The sequence below is a fragment of the Helicoverpa armigera genome, chromosome 28 (assembly GCF_030705265.1).
Source record: "Helicoverpa armigera isolate CAAS_96S chromosome 28, ASM3070526v1, whole genome shotgun sequence".
Lineage (NCBI taxonomy): Eukaryota > Metazoa > Arthropoda > Insecta > Lepidoptera > Noctuidae > Helicoverpa > Helicoverpa armigera.
The window spans coordinates 2,460,781-2,486,171 of NC_087147.1; the positions used below are offsets into that span (position 1 = coordinate 2,460,781).

The window sequence follows — 25,391 nt, forward strand, 5'->3', positions numbered from 1 at the left end:
AAAACTTCCTCTCTATTAAGTTACCATAATATCTTGGAAATCAGAACATTAGTATGTATTAACTACCTAAATAAAATAACATTCAACACAGCACTGTCAGAATTTAAAAAAATTGAATTTAGAATGCTTAGCCAAAACCATAAAGCATCCTTATATGGCCAGTAGAAGGTGTAAATTATTTTGCATGCTAACTTAACATGCAGTATGCATTTGGCTTTGATTGCCCAAGTGTTGCCATATATGGGGAAGCCGTGGGTGTAATTATGAGCCACACCACATCCTTGCAAACATCTGTTTTACAGTTAAATGACAGTTTTGTAGTTCCATTTTTAAAACTATGTTAATTGTTTTGGTGGGAAATTGTTATTTTACTTTTTTTTTTTGCTTGTAAGGATGTGGACAGTTAGTTTTCTAATTTCAAGTATCCTTTTTAGTTAATCGCTGTAGTCTGTCATTTTTTGAGAAGTTCGTGAATTCAATCAAAGTTTTCAGTCTGTCTGATACTGGCTAAATACTTAATCTTTGTAATTTGCATACTACTGCCGATCTTCATACTGACTTATAAGGATGTAACTTTAATTTTGTTACATCTATCTGCAAACTGAAGTAACTGCTTTCCACACCTGAATAAAACATTGCCTATATTAAAATATGGGAACAAATATAATGACCACCATAAAATGCTTTGATACCCTAAGTTTTGCAACCAGAAATATCTACTGAACACCAAAAAAATTAAAGTCTAAAAATGTAATAGTAACAGCTATTTTAGTCACGACTTCACTTTAAATTGTATTCGACCACCAAATTTAGTAAATGATCACCAACTCTTGACGACCAAATTAATGTATTATTTTTGCCTAAATAAGTCACTGTGATTGCCATAAAATGTAGGCTTATTACCAAATAAAGTATTATGATGCCATATTAAGTTATGTGTCCGGCTTGCAATGCATGCGTGAGTGTCAGTATGACGAGTGACAGGGGAAAATGGAAGAAAATGACATATTGCGCCGACGCCAAGTAAAATTGGGAACAGGCCAGGAGAAAGAAGAAGAAGAATGTGTTTCTCAATACACTCTTATCGCACTGTTTAGAGGCATGCAATAGACAATTTTCCACGCTAGTGCAGGAAAAGGGTCCCCATAATGTTATTACATTTATTTTATCAGGCCGAACTTATTTTTTTGGAGTCAGTTTACTTAAACAGGATAGCAAGATGTAAAAACTTTTTTGATGATCATTTACTACTTTTGGTGATCATTTACTACTTTTGGGATAACAATGATTTTTTTGGACTCATTTTGCTTAAATAGGATAGCAGAATTTAAAAACTTTGGTTATAATCTTACTTTAAAATGGTGGTTTAATTTTGGTGATCATTTACTATTTTTGGCTTACGCATGATTTATTTTGGAGTAATTTCACTTAAATAGGATAGCAAAGTGTTAAAACTTTGGTGATAGTTTTACATTAAAATGCGAGTTTCATTTTGGTGATCATTTACTATTTTTGTCTGCTGTTTGTTACTATATCTGGTGATCAGTTAAACATAAGCCTTAAAATATTTCGGTATCCGATCTGTAGTTTTATGCATCAGAGTCGCAAATATAAAAACTTTCAGGTTTATAGTTAAAGTGACTACTTAAACTAAATGAATTTCCGATCAACACAACAATGAAATAAATACACATTAAATAAGCACTGAAGTAAACAATGATTCATTTTATTCATTTATTTATTTATCAACACGTTTATTTTTATTGAATGAACTGACCACATTTAATACCTACCTCGCTAGCAGCTTGAAAAACTATAAATATGAAATAAAATTGTTATTTATTTTTGTATCATGAGTAATCAAGCTTGTTTGTTGATTTATTTTATAGTAGCTGTATACACATATATTTATATTTATTGAATGAACATCCTTTTTGTTAGTGTTAAATCAAAAACTTCTTGAACCAAAAGTAAATTATATTAAAGTTACCTTGTAAACGGATAAGACGTTCGTCTGACTTTCTGGCTTTTGATAACCCGTCATGGCTGTCCCGACATGTGTGTGTGTATATCCAGAGACCAACCGTTGCTTAAACCTTATGATCAATCGACCTGTGCTGTTGTTACTTAGCCACAAACTGCCCTTATAACCAACTAGCCGTTTTCCCGCGGTTTCACCCGCATCCCGTGGGAACTACTGCCCATACATACCGGGATATAATTTAGGATAGAGTGTACAGTAAACGAATTTTTCAAGTTAGTTCAGTAGTTTCGGAGCCTAGGGTACAAGCAAACACACAAAAAAATGTTTCCTCTTTAATATAATAATAATGGCGTCCACGGCCGATTTCGGCCACGGCGGCTGTTCTCATTTAAGGAGACCAGCCAGCTGCGCAGGACATATTATAGTGCACAAGCATTTGCGTAGACACAGGTGCACTCCCTATTCCTTCACTCTCATAACCCGATGGGACGGCAATCCGACACGACCGGAAAGAGATCAGGCGCAGGACCGACATTTACGTGCTCTCCGATGCACGGGTGAATCAATCACCAACTTCCAGACTTCGGGCTGCTTTGTGAAAGTTTAAGAAAACCCACAAAGCGATTTCGGCCCGACCCGGGAATCGAACCCGCTTGCGACCACTAGACCAACGAGGCAGTCTTTAATATATTGTTAGGCTAAATTTATAAATATTATTTTAAATTTACAAATAGTTCTTGTAAAATGATTTATTAATAACGTCACAATATGCTTTTATATTTTTGTAACTGGCAACACTTTTGTGGTAGTTACTCGTTTCCCGCTTTAAATCTTTTTTGTACAGAATACCAACTGTCATCGACAAGGTTATTTAAGGCGGGAAATGCTGAGAAAAAGCGCAGTCGTCACTTGTCAGTTGTCTCGATAACTTAGTACCCTCTGCTACACAAACGCTGTACTGTAATAAATAGTTTACATATACGACAAAGGAGTTTACTTTATCAAGAACCTCAACATATCAGAAGCCAGGATAAAAGTAGAACTAAAAGTTCTACTTACCACGTCCACAGAAGTGAAAACGTAAGTAAAACTTTTGTTTTTTTTCTAATCTGCCTACCTACTGGCAATGTGAAGAAGGATTTTGCCCATTGTACAGCTAACTAGATTATCGTTTAAACTAGTGTAGTTGTATTATAAATAATTTTATGTTCATGAAATGCAAGTGTAAACAGAGTTTCATTGGTTTGTTCGTTCCGTTTTATCACGACAGTGTTATCAAGACTTACATGTACGCACATACACATGCACATAACCTTGCCAGGGCTACTCCCTGGAGGTTATACTCACATGTACGCACATACACATGCACATAACCTTGCCAGGGCTACTCCCTGGAGGTTATACTCACATGTACGCACATACACATGCACATAACCTTGCCAGGGCTACTCCCTGGAGGTTATACTCACATGTACGCACATACACATGCACATAACCTTGCCAGGGCTACTCCCTGGGTTATACTCACATGTACGCTCATACACATGCACGTAACCTTGCCAGGGCTACTCCCTGAGGTTATACTCACATGTACGCACATACACATGCACATAACCTTGCCAGGGCTCCCTGAGGTTATACTCACATGTACGCACATACACATGCACATAACCTTGCCAGGGCTACTCCCTGGAGGTTATACTCACATGTACGCTCATACACATGCACGTAACCTTGCCAGGGCTACTCCCTGGAGGTTATACTCACATGTACGCACATGCACATAACCTTGCCAGGGCTACTCCCTGAGGTTATACTCACATGTACGCACATACACATGCACATAACCTTGCCAGGGCTACTCCCTGGAGGTTATACTCACATGTACGCACATACACATGCACATAACCTTGCCAGGGCTACTCCCTGGAGGTTATACTCGCACATGAACATACCAAAAGTCATGCAAAATACGCCTACAGATGTAAGTTAGTAAAGTTAATTATGAAGTATCTAATACACACAATCGTAAGTTTCAGGCAATACAATTGGGAATAATGCCGAAGCACAGGCAAAAATCCAGGCATGTGGACAGAAACAGTTCGCAGCAGGAAAGGAATGCTAGGACGCAGCCGAGGTCCAGAACTCCAGCCGTGCGTCGTAGCAGGTCACGTGAACGACGGTCGAGGAGAAGTAAGCGGGCGAGTAAGCGATCTTGTGAGCAACGACAGCTCCGGAGCCCTTCAGTGCACGAGGTAGGAGAGAATTCAAGAACTACTCATAAAGGCTTATCTAAAAGACGTAGAGTACAAAGTCAATCATCGCTGTCAAGTTCGGAGGAAAGGTCGCCTCGTAGGAAGAGAAGTGCTAATTTAAGTAATCTAGATATAGTTGAAAAACTTTTAAACGTTATAGCAAGTAAAAATACCACTGACGTAGATAAATTCCCTGTCTTAAATGTTGTACCTGATTTCGACCCAATGTGCCGTGAGCAGACTGTGGAGACCTGGATACATAAGGTTGAAGAATGCGCTCAGATTTATGGATGGTCTGATAAACAAATAGTCCATTATGCAATGCCCAAGCTCTGCGGCGTTGCTAAAACCTGGTATCAGGGTCTCCCCTCTCTGCTACATTCCTGGTCTGAATGGAAATTAAGGTTAACGGAGTCTTTTCCTTCACAAACTAACTATGCGGAGACACTTACTCAAATGTTGAATAAGAGAGCTAAGTTTGGCGAATCTCTTGAGGAATATTTTTATACTAAAATTAATCTGCTAAACCGTTGCAAAATCTATGGTAAGGATGCAGTCGACTGCATAATATACGGCATAGACGATAGGGGTGTTCGCCTAGGTGCTCAAGGGGCGCAATTCTCTGAACCCGAACAGTTGCTTAAGTTCTTTAAAAGTGTAAAAATTAATCAACCGATTGGTAACGATCCTAAAAATAAAAATACAGATCGACAGGAAAAGAAACCTGCTCAAAAATCGGATAATGATAAAAGGCCTAAGCCACAAAGTTTAAAATGTTATAATTGTAACGAGACTGGTCATCCATTTTTCCGTTGTTCTAAACCTACAATTAGATGCAATAATTGCAATTTGAGAGGTCATTTAGCAGATAACTGCCCTAATAAAACGAACCAAGCTCATAAAGCCAATGTAGAGTCCCAGTCTGTAATGGAAGTACATTCGACTGATAATATAAATGCTAAGTACAAAATTCCAATTAGAATTAATGGCAAAACACTTTTGTCTCATATTGATCTTGGAAGCGAATGTACCCTTATTAGACTGACTGACGCGATAAGTCTAGGAATTCAATGGAAAACTGAGTCCCTGCCTATTTTGAGGGGATTAGGTAATATTCCCTACCGGCCAGTAGGACGTGCGTTCGTTGATATAGATGTACAGGACATAATTGAAGAAAATGTTGAGATTTTGATTGTGACTGACGATATGATTAATGACCCGGTATTACTAGGACACACGTACACTGAACGTCCACAGATACAAATAACAAAACTAATACAGATATAATTGTTAAGCGCTGCCAAGTTCACGATGACTCCAAGTTGATATTACTGACCTTTCAGTCTAATAATCTAAAACCACACACCACTAATGCTATAAAGGTAAAGTCAGATACAATTTTTTGCGGCAGGATTTACGTACACGGGACAATTAGAGGACGCCCAGGTTATGAATATTTTCTTCTTCCCGGTGAATATGACTTAAGTCTAGGATTAGGGACATTAATAATACAAAACATATGTGACAAAGACATAAATATGCCTATAGATACATTAGTGACACGAGCTCGGGTAGCGAGCACTCTAGACGTACCAAACACTTATAATATTTTGGACATACAATTAACTGACGAAGCTTTAAAATGCGGTAACATAACACAACAGCAGAAATTTGAACTTGTGAAATTGTTGGAGAAATATCGCAAATGTTTCTCATCTAATTTGCATGAACTGGGCTATACAACTAGTGTAGAGATGGAAATTAAGTTAAAGATTCTGAGCCCGTGGTCTACCGGCCCTATCGCCTGTCATATTCTGATAGACAACTAGTACAATCTATGATTCAAGAAATGTTAGAGAGTGGCATCATCCGGGAATCTTCTTCGCCGTATGCAAGCCCTATAGTCCTCGTGCAAAGAAATCTGGCGAAAAACGCCTATGTGTTGATTATAGGGCTTTAAACAGAAAGACCGTTAAGGAACATTTTCCACTCCCCCGCATAGAAGATCAATTGGATCTCTTGGCTGGTAATACCATGTTTATTACTCTCGATTTAGCATCAGGGTATTACCAAATTCCCATAGCTGAAGAATCCCGAGAAAGAACTGCCTTTATTACGCCCGACGGCCAATACGAATACAACCGTATGCCGTTCGGACTGGTAAACGCTCCTCCGTATTCCAAAGGGCAATAAATAAAGTGTTAGCCAAGGTTAGAAACAAACATGTGCTTATATATATGGATGATGTTTTGATCCCAGGACGCTCTTTTGAAGATTGCCTAAAATTACTTGAGGAGGTTCTATTACTTCTCAAAAGCAGTGGACTTACTCTAAAACTTGAGAAATGCAAATTCTGCTTCGATAAGATAGAATATTTGGGATTCGAAGTCAGTGCGGATGGGATTAGGCCGGGGTCCTTAAAAACTGATGCAGTTTCAAAATTTTCCGTACCCCAGAACCAACATGACGTGCGCCGTTTTATTGGTTTGGCTAGTTTCTTCAGGAGATTTGTCAAGGGATTCGCAACAATAGCGAGACCATTGACCGAACTTCTGAAGAAGAATGCCAAATGGCGCTGGACTGAGGTTGAACAGAATTCCTTTGAGACCTTGAAGCAAAATTTGGTCCAAAGGCCAATCCTTGCTTTGTACGACCCTCGAGCAGAAACCCAACTGCATACTGATGCCAGCAAAATAGGCATAGCCGGCATTCTAATGCAAAAGGGAGAAACTGGTGTATTCCATCCAGTTGCTTATTACAGCCGTCAGACAACCACGGATGAGCAAAAGCTCCATTCGTATGAACTTGAAACATTGGCTGTAATAGCATCGCTAAATAAATTCCGCGTCTATTTGCTTGGGATTAAATTCACCATTTTGACTGATTGTAACTCTTTGCGTACAACCCTAACGAAACGGGACTTAATACCCCGAATAGCGAGATGGTGGATTCAATTCCAAGAATATGACTGTTCCATTGAATACAGACCTGGTGAAAGAATGGCACACGCTGATGCCCTTAGTAGATGTCCCATTCCCGACAATGACTGTGAAACGCGTGTGTTAGACGTGCTAAACGTAGGTTCCCAAGACTGGATCGCAACGGTACAAGACAACGATGATGAGACTAAACGTATTAAAAACGTGTTAACTGATCCGCAATCCCAAAACGCTGCAGACATCATTAAGAATTATAAAATCAAAAATGATAAGTTGTATCGTATCATTGAACCAGGCGTGCTTAGGTGGGTGGTGCCAAAGGGTGTGCGTTGGCAAATTCTCAGGGCGAATCACGATGAAGTCGGACACTTTGGCTTCGAAAAAACGCTAGAACGGATTAAGGCTACCTTTGGTTCCCAAAAATACGTAAATTCACAAAAAAATATGTTAATGCATGTCTTGAATGTGCCCATCATAAAGTCCCGTCGGGAAGCAAAGCTGGCTTCCTTCATCCCATACCAAAAACTGAAATACCGTTTCACACTATCCACGCGGATCATCTAGGCCCATTCAATCGTAGCAAAAGAGGTAACTGCTATATACTTGTCATTATTGACTCTTTCACGAAATACATTAACATAACACCGGTCCGTAATACGAAGTCTACGACAAGTATACGTGTGCTTAAAGAACACATAAGCTACTTCGGTACACCAACGCGACTTATAACTGACCAGGGTACGAGTTTTACGGGAAAGAAATTTCAGGACTTTGTTAAATCGCTTGGTATAAAACATATATTTAATGCCGTAGCTACACCCGAGCTAACGGCCAGGTGGAGCGGTATAACCGTACCATCCTTGCCGCATTGGGCTCCATGTCCCACGAAAAACCTAAGGGAAACTGGGACGAATACTTACCAGACATTCAATTAGGAATAAATACCACCATACACTCCACGACAAAGAAAACTCCTACAGAACTTCTCTTTGGCTATAGAGCTACCCACCCCTCTGTAGGAAACCTAAACGAGATCATAGAAGATGTAGGGGCCGACGTTAGTAATTTAGAAAGTTTACGTGAAACTGCAAAGACCTTGATAGAGGTACAACAAGACAAAGATAAGGCACGTTATGATTTACATAGGAAAAAGGGAAATAATTTTGTAGTTGGTGACCTAGTTAGGGTTCTTAGGAATGTTCCTAGTCAAGATGGCCAATCCAGAAAACTAGAAGCTAAATGTCGCGGGCCCTATAGAATTAAGAAAATCCTCCCAAACGATAGGTTTGTCATTGAAGACACCCCGTTAACAAAGAAAGGGAAAACTTATGAAGCTATTGTAGCACTAGACAAGCTGTTTCCATGGTTAAGTTTCGGTAGTGCTTATGATGACATGTCCTCAACCGATGAGGATGACGAAGTCCAATGTAACGAATAATGTAAGTCTCACAAGTCTAGCCTTTGTCAAGTTAAATGAAAAGGTTCCTATTGATAATTAAAATACTATCAAACCAAGGCATCATTTATTACACTCTAAGGCAGGGATTGGCAATGTCATGGACAGTCCCTGGGCAAAGTCATGGCCGGCCTCGCGCCCTTGGAGATTATTAAGATCTTGGTCACCGTGTGGTCATGCAGGGAGCGATAGCGTCATGGTCACCTCCTGTATGTTCTCACGAGAAGATCATGTAAAGTCATGTTCAATTATTAAAAGGCAAATTATAAGTACTATGTGGTATTAACACGCGACCATGTCAAAGGTGGCAGTGTCATGGCCCCTGTTGGTCAAAAGCTTTTAGATCAGGAACATAATGTGAATGCTTGATTGTTAAATTCCCAGAGAATTATAATATTATAAGTAAAAGTAGATTATACAACACGGTGTTATAGATGATTATATTTATTTCTAATATAAAAATGTAAAAATTAATTAATTATGATAGTATCTCTTTTCAAGAGGCTGAAGTACTTTATTAATTCACAATTGTAAACTTTAATAATGTTTATATCACATTTCACATCAAGTTGGAACTATATATTCATGTTTGATCAGATTTCGTGAATAATGTACTAAGTAACTATTTCATAACATATTTGATTATGTATCCACGAGCTACTTTATAATATTTGCTTGTCGATATAGACTATGTAAACCTTATTCTTATCTTTGATGTAAACTTGGCTATCGGACATATCTAGTTATGTCAAATATTACTATTTTATAATTACTTACTTTTCATTGCATATCTTTACATAACGAGAGGTCTCGTTAATGTTAGTCGGATGGCCGAGTTGTTAGGCTAAATTTATAAATATTATTTTAAATTTACAAATAGTTCTTGTAAAATGATTTATTAATAACGTCACAATATGCTTTTATATTTTTGTAACTGGCAACACTTTTGTGGTAGTTACTCGTTTCCCGCTTTAAATCTTTTTTGTACAGAATACCAACTGTCATCGACAAGGTTATTTAAGGCGGGAAATGCTGAGAAAAAGCGCAGTCGTCACTTGTCAGTTGTCTCGATAACTTAGTACCCTCTGCTACACAAACGCTGTACTGTAATAAATAGTTTACATATACGACAAAGGAGTTTACTTTATCAAGAACCTCAACAATATTAAGTATGTAGATGTAGGTAGGTATGTTAGTTGTATATCTATCATCATACTACGACATTTACTTCTAACGGCATTTAACACCATGCGTGTCGAGAAAACTGTCTATTTCTGAGATTGTCCTAAGGGTACAAACAAATACAGCTTTCTACGCGCACCGTGGTTATATAACTGTTCATTGCGATTCTGTGCAGTACGTCTTACTGCAGTTTCTATTAGAAATGTGCGAGTGCCTAATTAGTGAGAGAGAATAAGTTGGATAGAGGGAAGTGGAAGAAATATGGAGGGATTGTATATAAACTTCACCCTTCTTGGCTTGGCCTCTTCTCAAAGAGAGAAGGAATTAGCGTTGATCACCGCGCTCGCTCAAAGCGGATTGACAATTCCAGACTTAGTCCAGGTTTCCTCACGATGTTTTTTTTACTTCACTCAGTCATTGGTGTCCAAAATGCCCTTAGGAAGTACATTACCTTAAGAACGTTGAATTAGTTCCTTTTTGATCTGAAATGACTCGTGCTTTAGAGGCTCCGAAGTCTAAAGCGAGCGACCTCTATTTAGAGTTTTATAATATGGGTATAAGACGCCTCGTACAAGACACGAATTAGTTAAACACCAGAACTGTAATGTCAAGAAACTATAATCTCTTCTCCTTAATTACCAGTATTAACTTCTTCGTTATTTATTAGACCCAAATTGCTCACCTTCTCCAAATGAAGCACAAAGTAATTAAACAGCTACCTTCCTACTTGCTGGTCATGGCATGCAACCTTCCTAACCAATTATAAACTAAAAACACGCGACCTGTCACTTTCTTTAGTTTCCGATTATTGTACGTTGTTGTAATTAGCGTAACTAATTCCTTAATTTGAAAAGTGCAATATACCTAATTGCAATTAACGATATAGGTATACGATCTTTTATTAAAAAAGTCTCGTCAATCTTTCTAGCCTCTTGGAACGTCGAGATGATGGTTTGCAAAAACGATTTTATGGATATCAGAGGGTTGAGGAGGTATGGGAGGAGTATGGTTCAGAAATAAGCTGCGAGCCACCATAATGTTTGGCGAGAGTTACACTTACTTATCAATCCTGGACTCTACTGCTACATCCGGTTAGACTGGAAGCCGACCCCAACATAGTTGGGAATAATGGGCCTCTAGTCTCTAGATCTCGATGAAAATGAGAGTACTTATCTATAAATTTCCTCGTACGTACGCTACTATATTATTCCTCATTATGCCAAGTTCGCCATAAGGACACAAGTTCCAATCGTTATAACCTCAACGTTATCGGCTTAATAGGTATTTGAAATAGGTACCTGATACTCATTTCCAGTCATACTAATATCCCTATTTGAAATAAAATGAGGCCATTTACATACTAATAATCAACTTGGACTTATAACGTCGTCTAACAATCTATATAATATTTTAATTATTCTGCATATTTGTACAAGGTATGATAGATAAACGTATGTATTTATCATATTAATGAATCCATGCAAACAAGTGACTGAGTTAATTGTTATTTTACTGGTTTGGAAGAGTCATTGACATAACTCTAAGAAAATAATGACCAGGAACCAATAAAGAAAATATAGCTGAAAAATTACATGATAAAGAAGAGTGTAAATGTTGTATGACGGGTGGCAGGGACGAATGGAAGCGGAAAACATATTGTACCGATCACAAAATTTAGCACAGGAGAATCCGTTCAGGCAATTGTAGAGCCATATATTTAGTCAAATCATTCCATCTTTTCTTTGACCCACTTCTACCTCTCCATCCATGTTCACAATCATAAATTACTTACCGTACTCTTCGTATCATGTCTAACATATTTAATTCAATATCAATACTTACCGTAAAAGTTGTGACTACAATAACACTTAAATCAGCAAACTCTATTCCTAACTTTCTATTAATTCGGCAAATTCCAAAAAAATGCCCCTAAGCACCGTCAGCTTCCTATTACTCTCAAAAACCTGATCCATTACATCTTCCTGCTTCTCAAGTCTATAATTAACGGAATTGGCTTGGAACGCATCCTGCAGCCGCGTCCCAGTTTCACACATGTTCAAGATATTAGTCGCGACTCCTCAATTGAAACTCGTGATGCGTGAGAAAAATGCATTCGATGTGTGAGGATTTTATTAGCTTCGTTTGTCGGTCTTAAAATATGGTGAATGTTGTTTTGGTCTTATTTTGATACTTCCTTCCATCTATAGGTACTAATATGTATAATAAAAAGGAAAGCTTTTTTGTTTGTTCTTACCCTAAAGGCTCTGTAACTATTTTACCGATTTGAAAAAATATTTTACTGTTGGAAAGCTAGACTATCCCAAAGTAACATAGGCTGTATTTTATGCGGGTACGGGCAGTAGTTCCTACGGGACGCAGTTGAAACTGCAGGAAAGCGGCTAGTTAAGTAATTATTTAGATCCCCAATCATTTATCTGTCAACATAATAGTGGACATTTGGACATCCTATTATTTTCTACCTCTGAAAAATCAAGAAAGTAATTTATATGCTGGTCCCACTACATACAACACGTATAAAACACCGTCGTGTGCAGCCATTAGAAAAATCATATCCACAACTACCATGCAAATGTTAGCGACGCCACTAATGAATTCAGCCAATATAGATTTTACGTTACTTAGCATAAATTTAAATGTAAACGAGTCACGATTTCAGCCGGAATGGCGCTTAAACAAATCGTCTTAACAGTTTCCTTCATGCCTTCATCGGTAGCTGGTTTATTGGTTTTCAGAAAAGCTAATCGTTTAACCATTTGTTAGTTTGTTAAAATGAATTTGTTGCTATTTTATTGTCCAACGTTGTGCATGATATGTTTCCATGACCCTTTTAAAGTCACGTAGATTTGATAACGTTTACTTTTGTCTCGGAAACAAAAGCCTCTAGCCTCTTTAGAACACCAAAATTCCATTCCTTATTTGTCGACTATTTGCAAGATACCTTCTAAGGTTATCTAAAAAGATTTATTTGCCCATAAAAACTCCCCAAAGTGTCTTAGTGGTACTTCATCTTTTGCAGCCCTAAATGCGGACACGTTAAAACTTGCAAACGGTCTAGACGATCAATGATGTCATCATGTAATTGCCAGTGCGCAGATAAATCAAGATCCCATAACCACAAGCGACCCTCACTCTTAAAACAATGGGAATAATGGTCAATCTGGTGAAGCAAGACTATGGTAGGCGTTAGAAAGTTAAAACTGGTCAATGATGGTTTCTGAGGAAGATCAGGGGCATTATCTTGACGTAATGATGGATCAGTCGAGAGGTTCTTTATGTTATTAGCTGTTCTTGTTTTGCCTTGAGGCTTTTGATGTAATTGCATTAAGATCATTACTGCTTTTTTGGATATAGTCGTATTTAGAGCAATGGTATAGTATGCTTATGAATTTGCCATTTCTATGTCATCTAAAATTAATGGAATTTTACCCAATGGACTTCTATTTCTTTAGCTGTTGACCCGTCGTTCCTTTTAATTTTCAATTCTTGCAAATGTCTCTTTAATGACCTCCTTAACACTTTCGAGTGGTAAGGAATGCCGTGGTTTTAGCACGTCATAAAATGTACCCTACACTTGATGTGGGAAATACATAATCATGATTGTACTCACATACCTTCTGTTTTACAACTCAATCACGTTCAAAAAGGAAAGATTTATTTTCCCTTTAGCAAGTAGGAATTACAAGCAATGCCAGGCAATTGTAACGAGTCTATTACGTATGCTGAGGCCGTGGTAAGGACCTTACAATAGTCAATAAATACATCGCCAATAGATTGTTACACCTGGCTCTGGTTTTGTGGGAATTGCAATGTCTGAACGTTTATGACCCTGTTGGACGTAATATCAATATTTCTGAACGTTTTAGAGGTAGGTTTATGGTTGCTGCTGTAGGTTTTGAGTTGGACTGTTTTAGATTAGCATATCAATGCAATGATTAAAGGTTTAGATATCCCACTTTGAAAAGAAGAGAAGGAGAAACTACATTTATTTACGAGAATAAGAGATAAGTACAAAGACTAAAAATAACTACGAGGAAGATAATAATTGACATAAAAGAAGAAATAATGAAAATTATGCGTCAATCTCACGCAAAACAGCCCTCACTCAGCCTCTTGGTGTGACTCTATTTGAGACAGAGCCCAGCCCGTATTGAGCGGTCCAAAGGTCCAAAATTTTTTTTGTTGCAAAATTTTTCGTTGCAAAGCTGGTAAAATAAATTGCCAAACTTATCTGACTTGTTTCGCATAAAAACAAAAACAAGTTCATTCGGTAACTGATAACCCTTGCAAAAGCCGGTAACGCTTATAATTATGAGATATCTTGTATTTGTGATCTTTGTAAAATTCGACGTTATAAGAGTCGAGTGCATTTCCAGGAACTTCAATTCCAAGGAGTTTATCTGGATCTCTTAGAAGGCATTAAAGGAATACTTACTGTTGTTTGGGATTTTACTTTCCGTAGGAACCATTTCGCGTACTCATATAAAGTTAGTGAGAACTACTCTACGCAACAATCAGAATTACATTGAACTATCGGCTTCCTCAATATATTAGCTATCAAACTGAAATAATTTTTCAAATCGGACCTGTACTTTCATTTCCATTGGTTAAGTCTTCAGCTTTACACTATTGGTACCTGTGTAATAGATTTTACATATAGACACACATAAGTTTTAGAAACGTCTAACACATCTTTATTGTCTCGTTTCGAAACATCCGTTAGCTCTTCAGCCTATCCATCTATGCCTATTTCACAAAAGAATGTGAAACAAAGAAAATAGCTGCTTAACTAACTACTTAAGGTTTAGCGTACACACTGCTTTAATTTCATGCGACACGATTTTATAATCGTGCAAGAAAATAACCAACGGTCATAGAATTCCCTAGCGATCGATATTGTTATCGCACAAATTATCATATTAAATCACAGATGTCTTTATCATAGGCTTTTTAGATAAAAAAGTGCAATCTTCCATAATGACGTACATGAACACATTTTGATTTAAATGGCATTACTCATTACTGCATATTTGATCAAATTCTTTTACCTACATGTATTTTTGGTGCATTCGACTTCGTCATAACGTCATCAATGTACATTGGACCAAGGTATTTGATAAGAGTAGGACAAGATTACATTCTTGCGACAAAATAATCGCGCGACAAACAACCACAGTGTACGCTTGATCTAAGCGTTTACCATTGAGTAAATCGTCATTGTTTTAAAAGATGGGTGCCCTAAATACTTGACACTCGGGCGCTATTGTTTCCAAGTGAAACTAAGTGATTTACTTAAAGCTTTTCGAAAGTCGATGACTTGATAATTAAATGCCAGTGGTCTTCTAGTTGGGATAATATCTCTTGCTTAAGTTATTATGTGCGTAGGCTTTGGAAAGATTTAAGATAGTTCATGAGGCTCGTAGCATTTTCTATGACTTGATGATATAAAGCTGTAGAGTTTATTTGAACACGGTAATCTCAGGGATATAGAACTTTTGCGGAGGACGGCTAATTCTGGACCCGCGAAGTAATTCTTACGGGATGCGGGTGAAACTGCTGGAGGAAGCTAGATTTATGAAAATGATCAGTTAGTCTGCGTTTTATAAAATAGATACCTCTATGTAGTACATAAGAGGAGGCATACGAACAGATGGATCTCATAGTTGTAAGCGATTTATCAACGACCGAAAAACGATTCAGTCAATATGTAGTCTACATTTTCGAAGCTGAGATATTAGAAAAAAAAAAAATTAAATTCTAGCCACAATTTCTTACCTGCCTAAAATAACATTTATTTTCCAACAAATCTGACGTAATCAATCAGCCAGACGCAAGAATGTTTCTACGTATAAACAATAGTTATTTCTTTGCTTCCAATCTATTTCGGGAACTGAAAATATCTTTCCATCAGTCGGTAACGTTAAACGGTAATGGAATAACATTGCTTGCCAAATGCACTTATTAGATAATTGGTTTTTCAAACATTTTCTTGGAATTTGGCCGCCATTTTGGATTGGGAGTACGTAATATCCGGGATTGGTAAATAATAAATGGGAATGGGAAATCCGGGATGGAATTAATCTAGGTAACGGGTTCCTGCAGTCTTATCCGGGTAACGAGAGTAATATTTGCGGGCAATCAAGTTTATTACCTTCCCCGGAATCTAATTTATCTTTATACATTTATCGTCGATGTTTGAAAATAATTTTGCTCCATCTATTCCTATAAAATAGAATATTCCTATATAGGTATATAGGAATATTCTATTTTATAATAAAATAGAATATTCCTATATAGGTATGTAGGTATATTCTATTTTATTATCTAATTTTTTTAGACAAACCTATGTATTTCTGATTTAAATGAAAGCAAAGTTCACGCGATCTCTATCATATATGATGACGAACCCAAGGCTACCAGTTTTTTCAAAAGTCTTGATATTTATCAATGGTAATTAAAAATTAGATATTTCTTAAATAGAATACTTAGTAAAGAAGTTTTCGAAACAATACGTTGCTATCTGACATCTGACACACTTGTGCTATTGTTCATTTTAATTATGACTTTATGACCAATCTTGCAATAAAGTGCATTTTGTTTTAATTACTGAAATACAGAAACAAGATTAATGTTATACTTAATCAGAATAATCTGCCGCCTCTGTCTCATTTTTCGCAACTAACTTAAAAATTACTTAATGGATTCTCATGTGATTTTCAGTTGTAAGTATTGGACTGATTTATAGTTTAGGTGTACACACTTGGCTGTAACACACCAGTTTTTGAACATAAACATTTCCAAAAGACAGCCCCTAGAACGCCCACCATACATCTCTTCCTATGTGTTTTTGCTGGGAAGATGTTCCCCAGTAAGATAAAAATTGAGATTTTAAACTACCTATCAATTTCTTTAAAAGCTGCATCGTTGAAATTCACAATAAATTATCACCAACGACAATAGTAGCAATTTGTGTGATGCGAATCGCAAGACTTTTTGTCGCAAATGCAATAATCTCGACATGACAGATGACGTCACTAGAACCAGCCCCGGATCTTCAATTTTTTTTAGGCGGGGCAAAAACTGAAAAATGCCGCCCCCCCTACCTACTTAGGTTTATTTTCACCTTCATCATCCATATAATTTCAGCTATCAATATGTAGGCGGGCAGGGCCGTCCCTAGCTCATGTAGGGCCTGGGTGCAATCATCACCCAAGCGCCACCTATATACCTACTGAAAAATTTTGAGTAGTACACATAAGAATGTGAAAAATTTGCGCGAGCGAAGCGAGCTCGCAATTTTTTAGGGTGTAATTTCATCGAAATTTCCTGGTGGTGAGGCGTCCCGCGGCGCCCCTGAGACCGAGGCGCCCGGGTTGTTCGCACACCCTGCACCATTGGACTGTGAAGCTTGAATTTGGCAGCCACCTGATTTTGCCGCCCCCTGAATTTGCCGCCCGGGGCATAGGCCCCGGCTTGCCCCCCCCCCTAGATCCGGGGCTGACTAGAACACGCAACCGATAGCCTCGGCTGTCATTGCTTGGGGTTTCGTACACAGAGAGTAAAACTGGACCCATTACTAAGACTTTTCCGTCCTAACGTCCGTCTGACGGTCTGTCCGTCTGTTACCAGGCTTTATTTCAATAACCGTGATAGATAGTCAGTTGAAATATTCAAAAATGAAAATTATAATAAAGTAAATATATTTTAGGCCTCCCCCCTTGCAAATGTGATTTTTTATAGATAATGGTACGGAACTCTTTGTCCTCGAATCCGACTCGCACTTGGCCAGTATTTTTTTGTAATTGCATCGCACGACCATTTAGCTATTTATTCTGCCTAGTTGCTGGCCGGATCGAATGATACGAATTTTCCCAGGCTGTATAAAGGAGTTCCACGGTCAATTCTTTTTTGAATTTTCGTAATTCGAACGTTTCGCGAGTTCTTGAAATGTGACAATAGTTTTGGCGGGAATTTGCGTTATATTTGTTAAATACACGTTTTTCATGATGGGGAAATTAATATCATAAGATTTATTGAAGCTGACGAGGTCATTTATTCTTTCGAAGTTGACAGAACAAACTGTACGAAAAATGAAATATTTTATAACGGGGCTAAAGCATGACTGTTATTAAATAATTAAGAATTAGTAACTGCAATCATTCAATTAAGTATTGCTGTGTAAATTGGTAGACAGCAATAATATGATCTTGAACTGCTCGTGTCGTGATGAACTTTTATTTTGTTTGTTTGCTTGAACTCGCTCATCCCAAAAACTGTTGGAACGATTTGAAGAATTCTTAGATAGCCCATTTCTCAGAGAGGCCTCTTCCTATAGACTTGTTTTTATCCAAGTGCGCGGAGTAGGTTACACGCGATGCAGTCGAAACCCCTGGCGAAAGCTAGTAGAATATAATTATTCCTTCTTGATAGATCTTATAGATATATATTCTTATTTTATTTTACAGTTACAAAGTACCTAAAGTTCTTATTTTTATTTAATTTATCAATAACATTTTCACAGTAGGTAACTAGTTAAGCAAATCCAATACCCCTACATCACTGCTTATCTAACTAAAATGACGTCGCTATCGACTATAATATTTACAAGTATAATGTACTTCTAAGAACTTTAAGCACTTTAGATTGCCATAGAATTTACATTGAAAATTATTATAGAGATTTTCATTGGAATTTAACGACTAGGTTAGGTACCAGTTATTCTGTGTCTAGCAAATAAATGTCAGATAAAATCTTAAAGATATATCTTTATCTTCTTAATTACACATGACTAGCCCACGCAAGCGGTTTTGCTCGCATTCCTTGTTAACTACTTCTCCCATCCTGATAAAACGTCCTTAGCAGCATCAACATCATCTCAGCCATAGGACGTCGACTGCTGAACATAGGCCTAACAGATACCTGTTGGAGGCGACCTGCATCCAGGGTCTTCCGGCGACCTTTATAAGGTCGTCTGTCCACCTCGTTGGTGGACGTCCTACGCTGCGCTTGCTAGTCCGTGCTCTCCACTCCAGCACTTTTCGGCCCCATCAGGCCGATCGGGCCCTTAGCAGCATACAAATAATAATTTTCCAAATTGGACCAGTAGCTCCTGAGATGAGCTCGATCAAACTCTTACGCTTTATAACATTCTTACTTCTATTTCGATTCTAATAATTAGAATGTAGGACAAAGTCTAGCCAGATTCGGAACAATACTTTGAGATAAATTTCATCTCAGCAACATTGAGACACTTTCCTTGTCCGTGATACTCAATTCACTTTCATTGTCTCGAGTTTTTTAATATTAGTATACTTTACATTGAAGAGATATGTATGCAGAAGTATTAAAATCATTGTTTTACAATATGTTTTTCACCCATCAGTAGTTTTCAATTTAAATTGTAGAGTTGCGATTATAATAAGGATTGAGAAAATATTACCAACAAACATAAGGTAAATTCAATACTCAATATGTAAGTAAGTACATATTTGTAACATTACAAAAAACTACAAAGTAGTTTTTATGACCATCACCATCTTTGAAGAGTATGCCCTTTGGGAGTCCTCTGACTGACTATATTTGAGATTGAGGCGAGCTATAATTTGGTAAATCAAAGTTTTTTGCCTAACCTAATTTATGATGTAGACAGGTCAACATTTTGATTAGGACCACACGCCTCGAGCGCTGACAAAAAAAAATTGGATTATTGTGCAAAAAAGTTTGTTCATATTCAAGTCTGGTTTTAATACACAGAACCCCGTGATTTGGAATAACAATTGCTATCTACGGACACTGAACTTATACCCATTTTCACCAACAAATACCTTTTAGGGATTCCCCAAGAACATTTAGCGAACACTTAATATTAATTTAGTTTTCACCAAACTTTAAGTGTCCCTTATACCTTTAAGTATTGGGTTAGCCCTTATTCTAAGTGACACATAGTTAGGGAAACGTTAAGAGATTGTTGGTGAAAACGGGCATTAGTCAACGATAACTGAATGATATTCTTCAGCTTATCACATTTCAATATGTTATCATATTTCAATCAAACAGTAAATTCTAGAAAAAACTGGCGCCAACAGCTCACACATAAAACCTCATTCACAACCAGTTAAACAGACATCAGTAGTAAAACTACTCCTTCATAAATAAACAAGAACACTTTGTTTCAATTAAGACTACTTTAACTTATCTGTGTTACTGTCAATCTTTCAAATAAGACTTACTAACATCGAGACGTACCACTGTCATATACAACCTTATTTCTGTTCAGATATGGTTTATATTACGGTAGCATGGTTACCTAGAATTTTGCAGATAATGAGTCCGTTGTGCGTCTAAAGATAACGATAGTAAGTTCTCAGTTATTTGTCGAATGGAAAAAAACCGGTTTGAAATAATTCAAGTAGGTACGAATATGTAGCGTTTTGTTCTTATTAAGATGTATTTGGTTTGATGGCGTAAGTTGGTAAAAAAGTGGTGCTGAGACAGAGTTGTATATGATTATGACGTAATATTAAAGCACGTTAATGTACTTGTAGCATGGTGGTTGTGTGGTAGTAAGGTCGTTATAAATGGTAGAAGTGGTAATTTCATATCACATGGATGTGAAATCATTACTTCCTGTAAGACAGGCTTATCAGTTAGCACCAAAGTAATATCTTCTTCATCTCTTAATTGTGTTAGAAACTGCGAAGTGACATGGATCTTATAATTTTGCTGTAAAATTGTGATCTGATTTCGATGTTGTTCTCATTAGATCGTTTTGTTCATAATTGTATGATTGAAATCTGAAAAACCCTTTTTGGCACTCAAGTAAAAAGGTACAAGAAAAAGTATAAGTACCTATTAAAATATTATTTTACCACAATGACTACCTCAGTTTATATCCGAGTAGAAGTGAAGTGGTTCCCTTAATAAAATGTCTGAAATAGCAAGTCCCTTCGAGAGCTTAGACAGATATTGAGATAAACTTAACCTCCAGACCCAGGAATGTACTAACAGCACCAATAAACAATAGCCAAGCTATTATCTCATAAATTCCTAAGCCCGAATACCAATGGGTAAGTGCTAAATCTGAATACCCAGCTGGTTTGGTTGTTCATAAAGCTGAGATGTTTATGATTATAGCTTACGGGGTATTCATTCTTCAACATTGTGGATTTAATTTTGAAATTATTAGAAAGATACTGATCCTGATGTTCAAAGATAAAATTGCTGATCCTCAAGCTATTAAAAACAATAACAGTTAAGTTGATGAAACAAGTTTAAACAAAATAGTAGCGAAAAACATCAGGGAGGTACCTATCATAAAATTGCTGTAGCTATCTGATAGACACCATTAATTTAAAGAAAGAGAAGATATATCTAGTAGTCAATGGGCCTGACCCTTTAAAAACACATTATTAACAAAAATAGTAACTGTACACGTATTTCCAAAAATAACTACGATGAAAAGTTACTTATCCAGGTGTAGACAAACTTAGTTATCGGAAACGCTAATGATTTCCCTGTTTGTAAACACATCGGCAGCCTTTGATGACTGCATAAGGTCAAACCGCCACAGTTAGAGATAACTTAATTAGTATACTGAACGCATAATCTTGCGTATGTACAGATGACTAATCGTTTGAACAAAACATGTGGTGTGTAAGGAAGTTTAGAATTCCCTAGAGACAGTTCGGCTGGTGATATATCATAAAATGTACTGTTGTTATCCTTATAGAGATACGCAGAAATGTTATTGATATAATATTGGTTCCTTGTTTAGTGAAAGGGGAAAGAACAGACTCGTCTTATACAGATCTGTCTTTTGTAAGTCTGGCTCTTGAACATGAAAGAATTCCAGATTCATTCATAGATGGGTGGGCTAATGTTGATACGCCCTAACAGGGTCCTCAATTGTTCTTAGCTGTGAGCCTCAATGTAACACCTAGAAAAACTTGTGGGAAGCAAATACATAAATAAAGGATATGAACTTGGGTTTAGTCATAATTCACAAAAAAATAATTCCTTCGTTATCTTGTTATAAGATTTATGTGGATGACCTACCGAAACATGCTGCCACCATATTTTCAAAGTCACTGACACAAAAATTCCATAAAACAAGCCTACTAAAAAATCTAATTCATGTCAGCGTTATAAAACTTATACGATCCACCTTACAGCTTCCTAGAACATCTCGGAATGCTAACATAAACAATCGTCTGTATCGAGCTTGGTATTCCGAGAATCGGATTGCAGAATCGATTTAAATCGATACCTGATATGTTTGGACTTTGAGCTTATGGTGTAGTGAGCAGTTACTGGTCGAAAAGAGTATATATTCTTCTTCTAGACGTCCTCTGCGGTTTCAACCACGTCCCGGGAGAGCCACTTTCTGCAGCCGGGTAAAAACTAGCTTCAGTCTTTTGTCAGGCTTTGCACTATTTGTATTCCAAATTTCATTTAAATCGATTGAATAGTTTTATCGTAAAAGCCAGACAGACCCATAGACACTTTATTTTCGCTTCATAATATTAGCTAGGATAATTGTTTAAAAGGTTATTGCAATAAACATTCAACAATATTCTATTGGTTTTCAACACAGATAGGTTTACGACCACATTGCAATTCTCTGTTTCAAGGCAGTTGAAATACCAATAAAATTATTAAGTGTTTACGCGAAACTGCAATGTATCCGTGACATCGTGAATTATTGACAGTTTCTCAATAGGACAAGATTGCTGTTCCCTGATTTAGCGATAATAGTCGTGATAAATATTTACTTGTACAGAAATATTCAATTAAATGTAATTCTTCGTCAACTGGCTTTATGATTACACGTTTCTCAAAGAGGGTTATAAATGTTTTTGTAAATGTTGTTTCAATTATGCTTTAGTCGTTTTCAGAAAGTATTATAGTTTCCTCTAATGTTCTTAGCTTATTTAATGCTATGCTATTCATATATGCTGCTTATTTGTTCTTTGTTAAATAGCAACATAAGCTTATTCCCAACCAGTCAACATCTTTTGCTATGGATCTTTCGTATCATCCATTTCGTTAATCTTTTACCTGGTAGAGTATTTTACCAAACTAATTTTCCCTTCCTGTATACTTATACTCTACGAAATTATAATACAAGTACATCACGCACGCCAATGCTTCGATTGTATCAATATTACAACGCAACGCATGTATAATGTATAAATTGTCTAAATTGACCATATTGTGATCGTCAGACACTTTCTAATGTACGTTACCAAGGTTTGGTGTAAGTCAAGAGTTTGGTAGTCTTTTGTTTTCCTTTTTATTGTTTCCTTCTTATATCTGTGTATCCTTGATCCAAGGATTGTCTCTTGTTTTTTCATCATTATTATCAGTTCTTATGCTGTTCCTTCATTCAGTATGTTTTAGTGGTCAAAATGGTTGATTGATTCTGTATTTGACATAGATATTTAGTAAGCTCCGGTGACTTCTTGGCAATTAGCTGCCTTTATATGGTATTCAAGACATATGACAGTATTAGTATTGTCTTGGTTGTCATCAGCATTAATGGATTCATCTTTTTGAATTATTCTGTGGGCACTATCTTCCATAGTGGATGAAAACTTCTCAATGTAATGAATGCTTGAATATAAATGTCATTAAGAAAATGCTATAATTCTCTTCACTTACACCACTCAACATCATTGGTTACAGTGATTCAGCGAAATTTAGACCATTGTTCAACTAGTGTACCCGATCTGCCTTCATCAAATTATTACTTTGGACTATTTTCTTCATTTCTACTTTAAATAATAGTGTTATATTCTAGACTTGTGTTAATGAACCGTTGGATTTCATTCTGTAGATACCTAGATTGAGATTTTTTTGTTCAATTATTATTAGAAATGTTAGAATGATCTCATTTATATCTTCTGAAGCAATAATTTGAAACATCTGCTGAGATTAATGTAAGCTAGTCCCAAAGTAGCTATTGTTTTGCAAGGATTATTAAGAAATCAGAACTGTAAGAGGTAAACTCATAAGGAAAACAAAGCAAGAACTACAATTTCACTTCCAGAAACTGCAGTTTAATCTACAGTAAAGATAAACAGATCTTCACGACTTTATGAATCACATTGCTATCTACTAAACTGTTTGCATGGAGAGTGAGACCACCGCTACCGTACCTCTCAAGGTCGAATAACAATGACATATTATTATTATTTTAGGTTTGTAGAGCGACTGAACTGTAGTTTTGTTTTGTCTGCATTTCGGCTATTATTCTTTACTGTTGGTGTGGTAAGACCTGTTTACTTCAAGGAAAAGTCAACAAGCTCAGAAATCGTTGAATTAGTAGACAGTATTTGATTCAGAATAAAAATTATTTATTGAAGAATCAGCCAGTTCAGAAGTCGTTGCTTTATGATCAATTCTTGATTCATTAGACTGCATTTGGTTCAGATTAAAGTTCTTTGTGTGGTGAAAGTAGTCCACGTTTATTAAGATCAGTTTGCAATATCATTTCTATCGTCCATAATAAATTAAGTTACGATATTCTTTAATCCTATCTTGTCTTCGAGACCACCCACAGCTGCATTTTAATGAACTTCTGATATCATATCATCTACTTTTTTTTAAGTTTTTAAACTATGTCTATCATCCAAAAGTAACTAGTTATCTTCATAAGATTGACACGGGATTACCTTAGCTAGGATAAGAGAATTTTGAACCTCTGATAAAGCTGTCATTCTATGTGTTTTACCTACATTGCTCATGTTCCGAAATATTTACAATTCATTGACCTACAATGGAAGCAAATATTGTGATTGTATATTAAGTGAATAGATTAGAGTGATCTAGTAGGCAGAGTAGGTGGTCTGATCAAAGTCTAGAGCTTGCATTTGAGACATGAAAGCAATTTGAAGCTGGTTTTTTTATTAATCAAATTACTTGCTCGTGATTTATAGATGGGCGGAACGTGTTCCGATATTTGGGATTTTCGTTACTCAATTTATGATTCGTCTATTAGCCAACCTTCGTATTTTTCTTGGCTTATTTTTCCGCGTCAAGGAGTACTATTGAAGTATCAGTTTCCATTCCATCAATATTGGATACTGCTGTCTTTACTTTGATTTCTTCTCATTTGCTGTTACGTAATTAATTGATTCTAAGTACAGTGTGAGAATAACCTTGATGGCTTGCGTGTGGAAGTTGATTCCAGCAAATTCTGATACTTAAGTGGTTATCAGCTACAAAGGCAACAGGAAACTCCTCATTAGGTGTGGTCTCCCCAATTCTATGGTCTGGCCTTTACACCCTGTTGACGCGGATGTGCCAATAAACGAATGATTTAAGCGTCTTTACATGTTTCATCTTATTTATCTTTTAAGGAAAATAAAATGATTGTTATTGCCCGTTGATATTTTAGATATTAGCGAAGTAACTGCTGTCTATGTCTATATATCTTAGGAACGGTTTCTTACATGTTACAAACATCAGACCACCTATACAAAGACTAGATTTTGCTTTAACAGTACACACGTACATTCGTGGAAACGTTAGTCCACGAATCTATGAACCGATAAGTA

The 25,391-nt window shown here is 36.7% G+C and overlaps 2 protein-coding genes across 2 annotated transcripts in view; both read left to right on the forward strand.

Moving 5' to 3' along the window:
- Nucleotides 1-25,391, forward strand: part of LOC110381191 (uncharacterized protein) — a 107,520-nt gene that overhangs the window by 1,005 nt on the left and 81,124 nt on the right. The window lies entirely within an intron of this gene.
- LOC135119029 (uncharacterized) lies at nt 3,628-6,340 on the forward strand. Its single transcript, XM_064042351.1, has 2 exons — nt 3,628-3,740; nt 3,795-6,340. Exon 2 carries the CDS (start codon nt 4,042-4,044, stop codon nt 5,524-5,526), a length of 1,485 nt encoding a protein of 494 aa, XP_063898421.1. The 5' UTR covers nt 3,628-3,740; nt 3,795-4,041; the 3' UTR covers nt 5,527-6,340.

Bases quoted from the DNA above. Each gene is read 5' to 3' on its own strand.
- LOC135119029 (XM_064042351.1), top strand. From the start codon at position 4,042: ATGCCGAAGCACAGGCAAAAATCCAGGCATGTGGACAGAAACAGTTCG.